The 14,323-nt window shown below is 47.5% G+C and overlaps 2 protein-coding genes across 5 annotated transcripts in view; one reads left to right on the top strand and one right to left on the bottom strand.

Moving 5' to 3' along the window:
* Window positions 1-750: 750 nt before the first annotated feature.
* On the top strand, window positions 751-6,537 carry NDUFA7 (NADH:ubiquinone oxidoreductase subunit A7). Its single transcript, XM_032966072.2, has 4 exons — window positions 751-887; window positions 3,699-3,748; window positions 4,572-4,721; window positions 6,274-6,537. Exons 1-4 carry the CDS (start codon window positions 837-839, stop codon window positions 6,365-6,367), a joined length of 345 nt encoding a protein of 114 aa, XP_032821963.1. The 5' UTR covers window positions 751-836; the 3' UTR covers window positions 6,368-6,537.
* The window catches only part of LOC116948873 (KN motif and ankyrin repeat domain-containing protein 1), a 78,648-nt gene continuing 70,197 nt past the window's right edge, over window positions 5,873-14,323 (bottom strand). For all 4 annotated transcript variants that reach the window (XM_076071853.1, XM_076071850.1, XM_076071852.1 and 1 more), the window contains 5 exons: window positions 12,996-13,215; window positions 10,926-11,068; window positions 10,097-10,297; window positions 9,730-9,828; window positions 5,873-8,829 (listed from right to left, as the gene is read on the bottom strand). In XM_076071853.1, the coding sequence (XP_075927968.1) occupies window positions 8,767-8,829; window positions 9,730-9,828; window positions 10,097-10,297; window positions 10,926-11,068; window positions 12,996-13,215 (726 nt within the window). In that variant the 3' untranslated portion in view covers window positions 5,873-8,766. The remainder of the gene's footprint in view (window positions 8,830-9,729; window positions 9,829-10,096; window positions 10,298-10,925; window positions 11,069-12,995; window positions 13,216-14,323) is intronic.

Here is a 14,323-nt window from a genome sequence, read left to right as displayed (position 1 = left end):
CACCGCAATATATCGTGGTATCGCCTGACGTCACCGCGATATATCGTGGTATCGCCTGACGTCACCGCGATATATCGTGATATCGCCTGACGTCACCGCGATATATCGTGATATCGCCTGACGTCACCGCGATATATCGTGATATCGCCTGACGTCACCGCGATATATCGTGATATCACCTGACGTCACCGCGATATATCGTGATATCGCCTGACGTCACCGCGATATATCGTGATATCGCCAGACGTCACCGCGATATATCGTGATATCGCCCGAAATCACTGCGATATATCGTGATATCGCCTGACGTCACCGCGATATATCGTGATGTCGCCCGAGATCACCGCGATATATCGTGATATCGCCTGACTTCACCGCGATATATCGTGATATCGCCTGACGTCACTGCGATATATCGTGATATCGCCTGACGTCACCGCGATATATCGTGGTATCGCCTGACGTCACCGCGATATATCGTGGTATCGCCTGACGTCACCGCGATATATCGTGGTATCGCCTGACGTCACCGCGATATATTGTGATATCGCCTGACGTCACCGCGATATATCGTGATATCGCCTGACGTCACCGCGATATATCGTGATATCGCCTGACGTCACCGCGATATATTGTGATATCGCCTGACGTCACCGCGATATATCGTGATATCGCCTAACGTCACCGAGATATATCGTGATGTCGCCTGACGTCACCGCGATATATCGTGATATCGCCTGACGTCACCGCGATATATCGTGATATCGCCTGACGTCACCGCGATATATCGTGGTTTCTCGTGACGTCACGCCCTCCCGTGACAAGAAACAACCGTCATGGCGACCGCCAGCAGAATCATCCAGCGACTGAGGAACTTCCTAAGCGGGGTAACTGCAATTTAAGCAATTAGCGACAATTAATGAACCCCTCACCGAGACGCAGGCACACAGCACGGGGGAATCAGCAATAAAACGGCGCGGTGCGGGGCTGTCGCAGCGCTCTAAACTCGCAATGCCCCATCCCGGTGTCAAGGTGACGCAAGGCCGAAGCCTGCGTAACGTAGTTGCTGCGAGAGGGCGCTGTTTATATGTTTACTGTTTAAGGGTTTTTGTTGTATAAATCTGCGTTGGTTAACGTTTGCTGTCGTGTGTTTGAACGTGGTGTCGACCACGTGTGGCAATTTACATGGAAGGTAATAGCGGTAGCGGTTAGAACAAGGATGTTCTATAACATTGGCGTAATTGGATTTGTCAATGCTACGTCTAATTATCGCATCGTGTTATCACTGTGTCAGTATACCACGTTTGATACCGCTTGGAAACTTAAACAATCATTTGTAGATAGTCGATTATTCGGCAGCTTCGGGGGAAGGGGGCGCTGGAGTTTCAAAAACGCCGGATAACTTTTTTAAAAATACAGCAGTTTATTTTGACACGTTTTTGCACAACATTTGTTTAAGGTGTTGTGCATGTTTTTTTTAGTGTTTTACATGTGTTTACTATGTGAAAATTGTATAGATAAACATACAAATGGACATAAATACATAACCTGTAAAAAGTTACTGTATTTACTGCACCGTACTTACCACTCCAATCTCGAAGGCTGCATGGGTGATGTAATGGCCTTGTAGCCCAGTCCAGCCTTGTATAGGTCTACAATCTTGTCCCTGACATCCTTGAGCTCTTTGGTCTTGGCCATGGTGGAGAGTTTGGAATCTGATTGATTGCTTCTGTGGACAGGTGTCTTTTATACAGGTAACAAGCTGAGATTAGGAGCACTCCCTTTAAGAGTGTGCTCCTAATCTCAGCTCGTTACCTGTATAAAAGACACCTGGGAGCCAGAAATCTTTCTGATTGAGAGGGGGTCAAATACTTATTTCCCTCATTAGAATGCAAATCAATTTATAACATTTTTGACAAGCGTTTTTCTGGATTTTTATTGTTATTCTGTCTCTCTGTTCTAATAAACCTACCATTAAAATTATAGACTGATCATTTCTTTGTCAGTGGGCAAATGTACAAAATCAGCAGGGGATCAAATACTTTTTTTCCCTCACTGTACGTAGTACCGACTACGCTCTTGTTTCAGCAACTTAATGTGTTTGACGATTGCCGGACTGGTACAACCTTTTGGAGCGGTTTTGCCTGTTTTGCCGGATCGGCCTGGGACCACTGGATAATGTTAGAAGCAGCCGGATAATCGCCCGCAGGATAATTGACGATAAATAAATAGCAAAATACGTAGCCTTGGCTAGGCACTTCAACGGAAGGGCCAATATCTGGTGGTTGAGACGTCAGAGTGGCGGTCAAAACAGAAAACTCGCGCGAGAGTTCGTCCACCGAGTACATGGAACGATGAAAACAGCTTGCGGTGAAAGCGCTCGGCAGATGTCTACATCGTGAGAGGTGATGAGAGTTTAGAAAATAGGCCTTCATTGGTGGCCTGATTGCGGCCGGTCTGCCTTAGGAACGTGGAATTTCCACCACCGGCTCAGAATCGTGAATGGAGATGAGCACCACCCCACGTCGGTTCGATCAGGAGGTCGCTTTGACACGCACACGAATATACAACTCTTGAGCGCATTGTTGTTGATGCGAATGAAAGTAAACAAATCTAAAGGGTTCGTGCAAGTGTCCATGGTCGATTTTGTTTTCTTAGACGCAAGGTCATTGGTAGTTGCTAGTAGTCGTAGCTGGTTAGCTAGTTGGCTCAGATCAGTGTGAGGCCTGGCACGAGTGGTTGGTTGGCTCAATGTCAGGCTCCATTCGCTTTGCGAGTGTGCTCAATCGCCGAACTTTTCCCCTTCTTTGAAACCTGCGATCGTTTACGTTTTTGGAAGGTGGTCGGTGTTTGATGTTCACAGTGCTGACATGGCCCAGGGGTAGCGTGGTTCCCCTCTAGCGATTCGAATATGGTAGGCCGCCTGGTGAATGCTGTCTATTTAACAGAAAAATACACATCTGTATTTTGCTTTACTGGAGATATTAAAGATCCAGGGACGTCATTTTCAAAAGGTAGACATTTGGGGTCATGTTCCAAATTTATTTTACCTTGGCAAATAATGTACTCGATATAGGTTACACATAGCAACATTTCCCCATACTGTGAGCCTCACCTTTTATATCTTGGTACAAGGATGTCGTAAATACCAAAGGAACTCATGCATTTAATTATACACTATGTAACACAATTTTTGTCCCTGGGTACCAAGTGTTATTTTTTAATTGCTTATGCCTAAAAAGTATAGAAAATTACTATTATTCCCCACAAACTTTGCTTTTGTGACCAGGACTTTATGTGAACGAAAGACAAATGCACACGTTTCCTCATTGAAAATAGGTAAATTTCTAAATATTACTGTCCTAGTCACAAAAGCAAAGTTTGTGGGGAATAATAGCCACTTTCTGTACTTTTGAGGCATAAGCAATTAGGAAATAACACTTACTACCCAGGAACAAAACTGTTTTTGTTACACAGTAAATTATATATGTATCCATCAAAATAGGTTTTTACCCCCCTACTCCCCCCCGAGTTGTTTGTATTTAGTTGCATCATACTTTGGGTACAGAGCCAAACATGGTTGTTGAAGGCATGTTAACGTTTTCATTGCATTTTAGCAACACAATGCACATCGTGGTTGGCTTGTTTGGCAATGCAGGTACATGCATAACTGAGTTTTTATGCTCGTGTCATTGCAGCAAGACCTTCAAAGCAAGTTACAACTGCGTTATACAGAAATAGCCAAAAGGTAAGACTTGTCTTGTTTTGGCGATTGCTTTTGTCCGAATTTGTTTATGTAAATGTGTCGTAACCAACAATTTGGCACATCACCATTTTGCCTGTTTGGTCAAAATATGAATGGGCCAGTGAATTCCGCATTCAATCCCAACAAGGACATACTGGTTAAAGTATTTTTTCAGAATTATGCAGAATCCAGCCCTTTAGTTTGATTGTTAATTTCAGAGCATCAGTTAACTGGTCCAAAGTAATTGCTGTCTAGCACAGTATTCAACATTTTGTTTAAATCTTGTGTTGCCCCCCCAGTTTCAGTGCATTATTACAATATTAGTTATCCATTTGTTGCTTATGTTAACTGTCTTAATTTGATTTTGATTTAAAGCTTTCGTGACTGCAGGGATTCATATTCTTGGTTCTTTCGGTAAAGTCACGTAGAAGGGACTTTACCGAAAGAACCAAGAATGTCTTAATTTGCTTTGTTCTCCCTTTGGCAATGTTGAATTTTCTAAAGGCAGAAGTGTGTGAATCTGGGCTTTTTTTAATGAATTAAGTGAATGTCATTTCGTATTTGTTTTTGGACTTCATATCCATTTTCAAGACCCTTTTTTGAAAATATTTTCTTCATCTTCATGTCCTTGCTGGTTGCAAACTCAAGTGGATGTTCTCTCTCATTCCGGACTCTTGTACCAAATTTACACATCTCATCTGTGCACCTTTTACCTAACGTTCCTTGAAGTGGCCCATTACAACGTTGTACTTTGCTGGAAACTATTTTTTTTTTTACACGGAATCCTGGTACTGTGTTTATTTTACAAGAAGTTGCTGTGTTTCAGGACGCAGCCACCCCCGAAACTTCCAGTGGGGCCCAGCCACAAATTTGCCAACAATAGTTACTGCCTTAGGGATGGCCGGAGACTGAGCGCCCCTCCCACGGTCCTCATGTCATCGCAGAAAGCCCTGCAAGCTGGCACCGCTCTACAGAGGTAAAGCAGCCCTTGGAAAACCTATGACTGGATAGGGCTGCCAAATCAGGCATATTCAATTGGCTTATTGATAATTCAGATGAGTACTCCCTGAGATCTGATATTCCTTAGGCAAGAGGGAACTGGATGAAAAAAGGGTAGGCATTTTCAGTTTAATAACTTACGAATGTAACGATGCATGCATTTACGCACTTAAATATTTGCTTACTCGCTACATATATATGCACAATTGTGCAGTAAGTGATTATTTTTCATGCAAATTATTTGGACATTCTATATGTAGGCAAATGGAGTGAACAGACGGCCAGTTTAGAATACACATGAAATGTAAGAAACGAGATTTAAAAAGAAACTATCGGATTGAATTAGGATGTAAAACTTTGATCGTTCATATTGCTGGAGAGTTGAACTCATATATGCCTACATTACGGGTTTCAGAGTAGCTCCGAATTTCCAGCTTGTAACTCCTTCGTCACTTCATTTTTGGTGTATAGATCGGTACGCAGCTTGTGATAGTCCGTGACAAATCACACTTTTGCTCAGTTATCCGCAAGGTGGCAATATTGATAAAGATTGAAAGTATCCAGGAACGTTTCATCTTTGACCTACACATCAATAGAGCAACAACAACAACAACAACAATGAAGTTGGATATTATCTTTGAGCTCTGCAGGCCAGCGTAGTCACATGATCAGCACAATGTGTGGTTGGGGGTGTGACAAAAAGAGAGGGAGCCCAATAGATAAGAGCTACAATACCAAGACAAATACAAAGATCCCTCTATAGCCTTGAAAAGACTGTCGGGGCAAGTGCTGTTAGGTTGTGTACCGTTCCGGCTTATGAAGGCCGGAACGGTTCTCAAGGAGGTGGGTGACCATCACCACAGCCGACCTGATAATTGTCACTGGTGCTGTCCGTGAGCAGGCATCGAAGTCAGGTCGCCGGTTTCGTAGGGCAGCGCGCTAACCGCTACACTACCGCTCCCCCACTACAATGGCAACAACCACCCTCATAAGCACATGGCCAGGGAGAGACAAGATAGAGGGAGACAAACAAGTTAGACTTGACACAGTGATACAAAGGGAGACCGAAACACATAGCCTAAGATACTGGGAGATGGACAATGATGGAAGAAAACAACGACAGCAGGCGACATATTTGCTAGTTTATTAAAAGATACATATAAACATTATTATTCAGCTTCAAATTCAGATTTGCAGAATACCTTAGTAGGGCAGATTATTAAAAGGTACCGTCAGTGCTCAACGTGCTATTAGGTGCAGCCATGAAAACAATAGGAAGTCGACATTTGCTGTCCTATGGAAAATAGAAGTGTTGAAGTTCCACCACCACTCTCAGAGCTGTGAAAACGAGGTGAGTATAAAACCACTCTGCCGATTTTGACTGTTATTCTGTAAATGAGGCATTCAAATGTGCAATGTGTCCATACCCACCTGCTTGCCCTTCATTTGTGCACAGACATCTAACTCTTGCATACCTCATCATCATCATCTTGCATACCTGTTATATATCAGTTGTCCTCTGTTTACAGCGGCGAGTCGGCAGTGGAAAAAGTCGAGAAGAAACCCATGAGACCCGGAGAGATACCGGTGTGGAAAATATCAACTGACCAGCCATACTTGTAGACAATGCACGTGACCGTACAATACCACCAAGAATCATTCGTTTTAAAAAGTGTCCAAGCATCGTACTAGAATGCAGTTAAAGTTTCCGGTGCCTACATTGGACAATGTTGTGTTATAAAACGTGCTTGCTGTATAACATGCACACATGTAATAAATCTATCCTGAACATATTCGTCTTTGTAATACATTTATAGTTATTTGTAGGCGTCATTGTGTGGGTGTGAACAATTTCATTTTTTTTTTCATAATACATTCTCAGGCACACTTACATTTGCTGTTTACCAATTTGCAATATCCTCGGGTGGCAAGATATTTCAAACAGACATGTTTTTCTGAAACTAATCGTCAACTCTCACACAGATAATACAAAACATACGTTAGGATAATTGCATTTTTTTACTTACCCACAATAGGGGGGTGTGGGGTGAAGACATAATTTGTCATTCGTTTTTATTGTTTGTTAAAGTAATCTGTCTACTTGCCGACGTGTTTGCGGTCACTTGGGCACAGTTATGAGTGAGGAGCAGCTAATCGAAGCGCACGTAAAAATATATATTTTGTCTGAAAGCACGGTTAATCCGCGACCCGGTTAATCCACGACCCGGATAATCCACCCACGGATAATCGGGAGTTAAAATGTACATGAAAAACAATGGATTAGATATTTCACTCGTAACAGTCATTACTAAAACTGGCAATATACAAGTTAAAATGTCTTTATTTGAATACAACTGGCAAGAATGAGGTTTAAACTGACGCTGGGTTTCACATCAACAGTCTGGGTTTTTTCGTATGGTGGTAATAATGGCCAAGTGTAGCATTTAAACACCTAATCTGCATAAACATTTTAAACACTTGTATATAAAATACTTCTCAAAAGGGAACAATTACACAGAGGGCCACTTCCACGAAAAACAGTCACCACTATCCATCGCAATAACGTTTATGTACAGGAATGGCTACGGGATTAATTGGTAGCCTAAGGCACTTTAGTTATTAACATGGCAACACCTCAGTGGCATATCTACAACTTCAAGACAAGGCCGTTGGCCGTAGTTTAATGATCGTACCTAGTCATTACCATCTCGAATGTGGAAATGTTGCTGAAGGTTTGTTAAATATTAGGTCACTAAAAGCTGGCAGGACAGTACAATCACATGCTCGTAAATAAATGATTACATACCGTATATAGAAGGTTGCATCAAGGTTTAAAATACAAGTAACCATGGGCAAAGCCAATAAAAATAACCCATTAACATTGAAAAAAACATGTTTGGGTAGGATTCTGTACATGTTCAAATGCCTGAATACATTTTCAAAGACGGTACCAACATTGCTTTTATGCATCGACCTTCTTCCACACTTTTAACTGTACAACAAAGATTTATACTCGTTACCGTGAATATACACTAAAATAAAAAAAATACATTTTGGTTCAATAACGTAATGGAAATGTTATTTGTCGAGAAGCGTTGCTTACGTGTTTGACATATGCGTTTAGTACCAGATGTGCATGAAATATCCAGTTTAGCAGTTACCAATTTAAATCCTGAACATTTACCAAAACAACAAATGACAACTAAGGGATTTAGAGGCATTGGACAGACCCGGTTTATTTACCCAGCCTTCAAAATTTCTCATACTTTTAGTGTTGTCAATAAAAGCGTGAAGAATGTTAGTAATTGTACAGCACCCGACTGGCAGTTTTCCTAAACGTTAATCGTGAATCCCTGAGCCCAAAGAAAAATCACAGCTAATTAATTTGTACATTGTGGCTTTGCGTGATGCTCATGCATTAAGTCAGGAAGAATGCCTCAATCAATGTAAGACACCAAGCCCTGCTAAGATTTGCGAAAATATATAACTTATCTGTTTTCGGCCATACCATGACTAACCTACGGTGATACATTTTTTTAAAACTAATCGAGAGGAATTCAATTCATACTTGGAAACTTGAATCCTTTATGGAATACTGTGCACATGCTCCTCCACATCTCCGATTACAACGGTGCGAAAGAAGTTCATACCTACTTACATTGCAGCCGAGTAAGGCACTGCAGCATTGTTCAATTATTCGCCATGTGAGGGTATAAAAAGAAAAGTAAATTGGGAGAGGCTGTAAATTCAAGCGAACACTACCTGATTGTTGATTTCGTTCCCCTGTTACTTCGGCAAAAGGTGGGTTATAGCTTAAAGACACCGGCACTCTTCCCTCAAATACACATTTGAGACACCTCTTGTTTTTTCCCAGCACGTGGAGCTCTTACAAAAGTTTTGTCGCCGCGAGGACACTGCTGAACGGGTGGACGCGTGACAAGGCGGACTTGCGTAATCTTGGTCTCGACGCCTTACCTACCTATTGTTACGGAGGAAACTTAAGGGCACGTCTCGGGAGAGGCCTACTCCGCTTTTATCCTGTGAGTCGGGCTTTGGGGCATCTTACGACCCAGCACAGGAGTTCCCTGTAAAACAAACAAAAAACAATTCTGACATCAGCTTAGCGGCAGTGTTCTTCATTGCGAGGTCCGCGGGCGACTGGCGACACCTGGTGGCCTATAGTGCGGCTGCTGATGTGTGGCCCCCGACAACAACACACCCGTCACAGCTGGCAAACCCCCACCGGTGTCAAACCTCTGGTAGCCCTCACACCGATGTCTTATAAGCGAAAGTGTCCCCCCCCCTCCCCCCCTCTCTCTGAAATGTAGTGCACTTGTTTAGGTATAACACGATGATACTGGTAGGAACCTCCTGGTTACACCACCAGCCCACAGGGGGTTATTGTGTCCGTCCGTCGTGCATCCAAAAATGGGAGGGGTGGGGCTGGGTGGGGAGGGAGGGGCTGGGTGGGGAGGGGCTGGGTGGGGAGGGGCTGGGTGGGGAGGGGAGGGTGGAGAGGGGCTGGGTGGGGCTGGGTGGGGGGTGGGGCTGGGTGGGGGATGGGAGGGGTGGGGCTGGGCTGGGCTGGTCACCCCGTGGTGTCCTTATAAAACTCAACGTTTAACCTACTCACGCCGGCTTGTGCCCGCCCTCACAGTCGGGCATATTTGCGGAATACACCACGTGGTGCCGCCGTTGACCCTGGCCATTGACCGCGCAACCCAACGTTCCTACCAGCTCCCTCCGCAGGAACGTGTTTTAGCCGGACAGCATCTCACTCTCACTACCTGTGGCATTGCGTAATTGGCACTGGGCCCGGTTGCAAGTAATAAAATTGAACCCCCAAGTCCAATTTTGCCCCGCCTTCCTAGCCTGTGATCGGCCAGTGCAGTGGCACCGCCCGCACACTCGACAGCCTGCACAAAAGCCGCGAATCCACCCGCGTGCCCCGCGAGGGCACCGGCGCGTCAGCCGCTTGTACTCACGGGCGAGGGTGGCTTGGCGTAGTTCACATGTGCGTAGAGCAGGACGGCGATGTCGTTGTGTCCAGCCTCGAGCGCTATCGACAGCGCTGTGCTTCCATCCTGAGCACGAAACGCATCCCAGAGACCGGGGAAGAAGTTGAGTAACGAACATGCTTCATAAACACACCGTACGATGAGGATGTAACGCCGGCACTACTCTCTGTAACGACATGCCATAGGATCTTTGACATCCGCTGTCAAGCAGACGGCACGTATATCACGATGAGCATTAACGTTCGCCCCCAAGTGAGCGGAGGAGGGAGGCGAGAGAGAGAGGAGAGAGAGAGAGAGAGCCGCCCAAACGGTCGCGGCCTCGCGAGGGCCTCACATTGTCGGCGATGGCCGCGTTGCAGCCCGCCTGGGCGAGCAGCAGGCGGACGATGTCCACGTGGCCGTGCTCACTGGCGCACATGAGCGCTGTCGAGCCGTCGTCGTCCTGGACGTTCACGTCGGCGCCGCACGCGAGCAGCGCTCGCACCATGTCCTTGCGGCCGTGGCTCACGGCCAGCATCAGCGCCGTCTGGCCCGCCTGCGGCACAATCGCCGTCACGACGAACGTCGTCATCATCGTCATCATCTTCATCATCATCATCATCAGACAGCCATGATCAATTCACTACTACAGGAAGGCATCCGCCAGCAGTCAATGCAATCGCGGATCCTGCAGTGCAACGATCCGTGCAGTTCTTACGCACGAGCCAATTTCACGCTTGACATTTTACTATTTAATGTTGCTACTTTTTATTTTACCAGGTAAGGCCCACTGAGCAATATAGCTCTTTTTTCAGAAGCGACCTGGCCACAAATGATAGCTCAACAAAGTGGCTTATGTGGAAATGTATAGCAGCCAAATAGTCTGAACGCGTGTTTCTAACTGTGGAGGGAAAAACCGGAGGACCCCGAAAAGAATCCACGTGACCACGGGGAGAGAACACGCACACTCCATATATACAGCAGGCGTCTGGGTCGGGCTCAAACCCAAGTCCCTCCTGCATACCAGTGCGAGGTAGCTAACATCTCGCCAACGCGGCGCCCCCGCAAACTGCCTCCCACGGCACAAGGAGCGACGTGGTCGCGAACGTACCCTGGCGGACGACAACGCGGCCACGCAGCCTGTGAACACGCTGGCGGGATCGGCGGTGGGCACGCACTCTCACCTGGCTGGCGCGAGCATTGACGTCGCCCAGGCTCAGCAGCTTCTGCACGACGGCCATGTCGCGCTCCGAGTTGATGGCGGCGAGCGACGCCAGCATGATTGCCGTGTAGCCGGCCTTGTTCTGCGCGTCCACGTTGCACTCGCCTGGGGCGCGGGGGAGGGCGCCAGTCATGGTATTAGGGAGCTGTGCTCTTGTAAACCTGAATTGAGAACTCGTTTCTTTCGAGCTGCTTTTTTTGTGTTCAGTTCGTCAGCCTTGCCCCCGCGCCTCCGACTAGCGCGGTGGGCTATGTGCGGTGTGCGAAAGAAATTCGGCATACGTACAAGAAGCGTTATGCCCTCGCTAGTGCCGTTTGGTGGCGGCCCGATTGGCTTTTGTGACCCACTGGGCCTGTACCCGGCAACAGTGAGAAAGAGAAATAAAACTCGCCGACACTGAAAGCCGAGAGGGGCGAGCGTGCGATTCCCGTGGGGTCCTCGGCTCCGCCGCATGACACGCCGGCTCCATTTCCACAGTGTAGCTACGTTCATCGGGCGATGGGGCAGTGGTTAGCACACTGCCCTACGAACCCGGACACCTGAGGTTGAATCCCGGCCACAGCTAACATCTGTGGCAAGTGATATGTTAACTGGTATTGGGTAACCGCCAGTGACCAGTGTGGTGAAGTATGGCTAAAAAAAAAAGTTGTGACGAGACGGTGTGGGCAGGCCTTCATCCAGCAGCGGATGGCATCGAGCTACATATTAAATGTACACGATTGTTTACATTTAAATACGATAACGCATTTCATTTATTTTAACAGGCAGGTAGGTACAAGCCAGATCTATAATACAAGGTGTGTATTTTCCCTTCTTAACCATGGTCCATGTTCACGCTGCATTCGTGCGATTGCAAAGCTGTCAACCCATACGGTATACCCGTATTTTTGTACAGGGAAATTGAGTTTTCATGTCCATACGGCGTACAGCCGTTTCAATATGGGCAACATTTTGTTTGTATCTATTTGTGTTTCTTCTTTGTGATGGGGACTTTATAGTGAACGTTGAGATTCATAAGGTCATGGGGTGACTGATGAGGTTTGAATTGGTCTGTAATAAGGTAGGGCACTGATAGGGGGTTTACAGCTATGCGACTTGACCTGAAGCCTCGTTAGGCTTCGTCCTTGCACCTCCGATAAGCACGGTTGACTACGTACGGTGCGAAAGAAGTTTAACATACAGTTAAAACCTTGGATTGCGAGTAACTTGGTCTGCGAGTGTTTTGCAAGACGAGCAAAAAATTAAAATAAATATTTATTTGATAAACGAGCGAGGGTCTTGCAATACGAGTAGTACGTGTACGCTTTGTCTGCCGAGCGTCACGTGATCACAACTGATAGACGAGTGCTTTGATATACGACTGTTTTAGATTACAAACACGTTTCCGGAACTAATTATGCTCGCAATCCAAGGTTTTACTGTACACACGTCCACCACCCATTCACGTTTAAGATCAAGTGCAATAGCACACTCTGTCCGCCAGGTGGCGCCACTGCTCGTTGCGATGAGCACGGCAAACATTTTGATGCCACGTGTGTTTTGACCCAACTCGAAGGGCACAAGTTCGGGTGGGCTCATCGTCTAATACCACGTGTCTCTAGGGTTCCTTCCCGTTGGAGTGAGCCCTGGCTCGACTCTGTACGACAAAGCACACTCAAGTAAGTAATGTGACCTACTCTGTGGACAATGTTTCCCGAACATTTCAGCCTTTGCAAGGCGTGTTTAACGTTAACATTAAAATTAAATAGGACCGATGTAAAAACCACGGCTGACCGCTATTAAACACTCAACGTATTCCTTTGGAGACGCGCGACTGTGGCGAGCAACGGCGGGCTCATTGCATCGCCACTGAAACAAGAGCCAACTGGAGCGAGACCTCGCAACCTACAGCAAGTCACCGCCAGTGTATTCTCCCAACCACTCTTCAGCCAACTCGCGTTGGAAAATTGGGGGCCCGGCAACCGGGCCAACAGTTGGCAGCCGCTCCCGCAAGCCACGCCCCCCCCCCCCTCGCCTCCCGCCCCCTGCCCACCTGTGCCCAGCAGCATCTGCACGATGGCGAAGTTGGAGTGCGACACGCTGTAGTGCAGCGCCGTGTTGCCGTTGCCATCGGCCATGTTGGCGACGAGGCGCAGCACGGGCGGGGAGAGGCGGCGCAGCTCGGCGAGGAGGCCGCCCACGAGCGGCGCCGCGCTCCCCTTCTGGCTCGACACGCGGAACCACTCGTGCTGCAGCTCCGACATGCTGGCGCGCTGCTCGCACGCACGCACGCACGCACGCAAGCACGCACGCATGCACGCAGGCACGCACGCACGCATGCACGCAGGCACGCACGCACGCACGCGGAGACAAAGATCCCCCCCCCCCCCGTATAGCCGCGAGGAACATTTTTGGGGCAAGTGCTCTCATTCATAATAAAGGTTTTTGGGTTGTCGGAGCTGCATCACGAGTGGTTGTTAGGGAGTAGCACCTAGCAAGGCCGGCACGGCGCACGGCGGGGTGGGTGGCTGGCCGGCACCAGATCTACCCCCCCCACCCACCCACCCACCCACCCGCCCGTCCCCACCCTGTTGCGATTTTTACAAAACCGCGCCAGGTACTCATTTAGGGCTGAGTCGACCTAGGGGAGGCCCAGAACCGGTTCAGATGATCGTCACCGGTGTTGGCCGTGAGCGGGAATCGAACTCGGGTCGCCGGGTTCGTAGCGCAGCAGCGCGCTGACCACGACACGGCCGCTCCCCTCTCGCGCAGGCACGCACGTGCGCACGTTCAATGCGGGGTGCGAAAGCTCGCCGTTACGCATATAGCGGCTAGACAGCAAGCATCACGGTGTCAAAATTCATGTGAGCATCGCTTGAGCAGATTACCAACTCATGAGGGCACAGGGTACACGCACTGCGCCGCGCACGTCAAAAAACCGACACATCAGTGTCAATGTGAACATGAGCAAGTAATACACGAACAGAAATCATGATCTTAAATTAACCTTTTCCTGTTCAGATTCTGTTCGGAGCGGAACCGGAAAAGAAAAAATGAAATAAAATAACTTCATGGGCACCGAGGTTCCCACAAGGCCCCCACAAGGCCATGCAGGAGGGCGTGCGGCACAATTTGGCGACAGCTATCGTGGAGTGCGGTCGTGTTGCTGCGGTTCTCTGCGGCGACTGCGATGTCTTTAAAAACAACGGTGCTGCTACGCCTTTCCAAATAAAGTGAATATACTGAACCATTCGCGCGTTCCGAGATTCAGCGCTGAACGGGACACCCACCCTGCAAATTACAGTCGTCTCGGTAGGGGAAAGCGTTAATAACAACGTCACATCATAATGGAGGTTTTTGGGTTAGATCACGTAAATGTAA

This window comes from Petromyzon marinus, chromosome 35, assembly GCF_048934315.1.
Source record: "Petromyzon marinus isolate PM22_M1 ecotype Great Lakes invasive population chromosome 35, UKy_Petmar_22M1.pri1.0, whole genome shotgun sequence".
In the NCBI taxonomy this organism is placed as follows: domain Eukaryota; kingdom Metazoa; phylum Chordata; class Hyperoartia; order Petromyzontiformes; family Petromyzontidae; genus Petromyzon; species Petromyzon marinus.
This window is presented reverse-complemented; position numbering and strand designations above follow the sequence as displayed.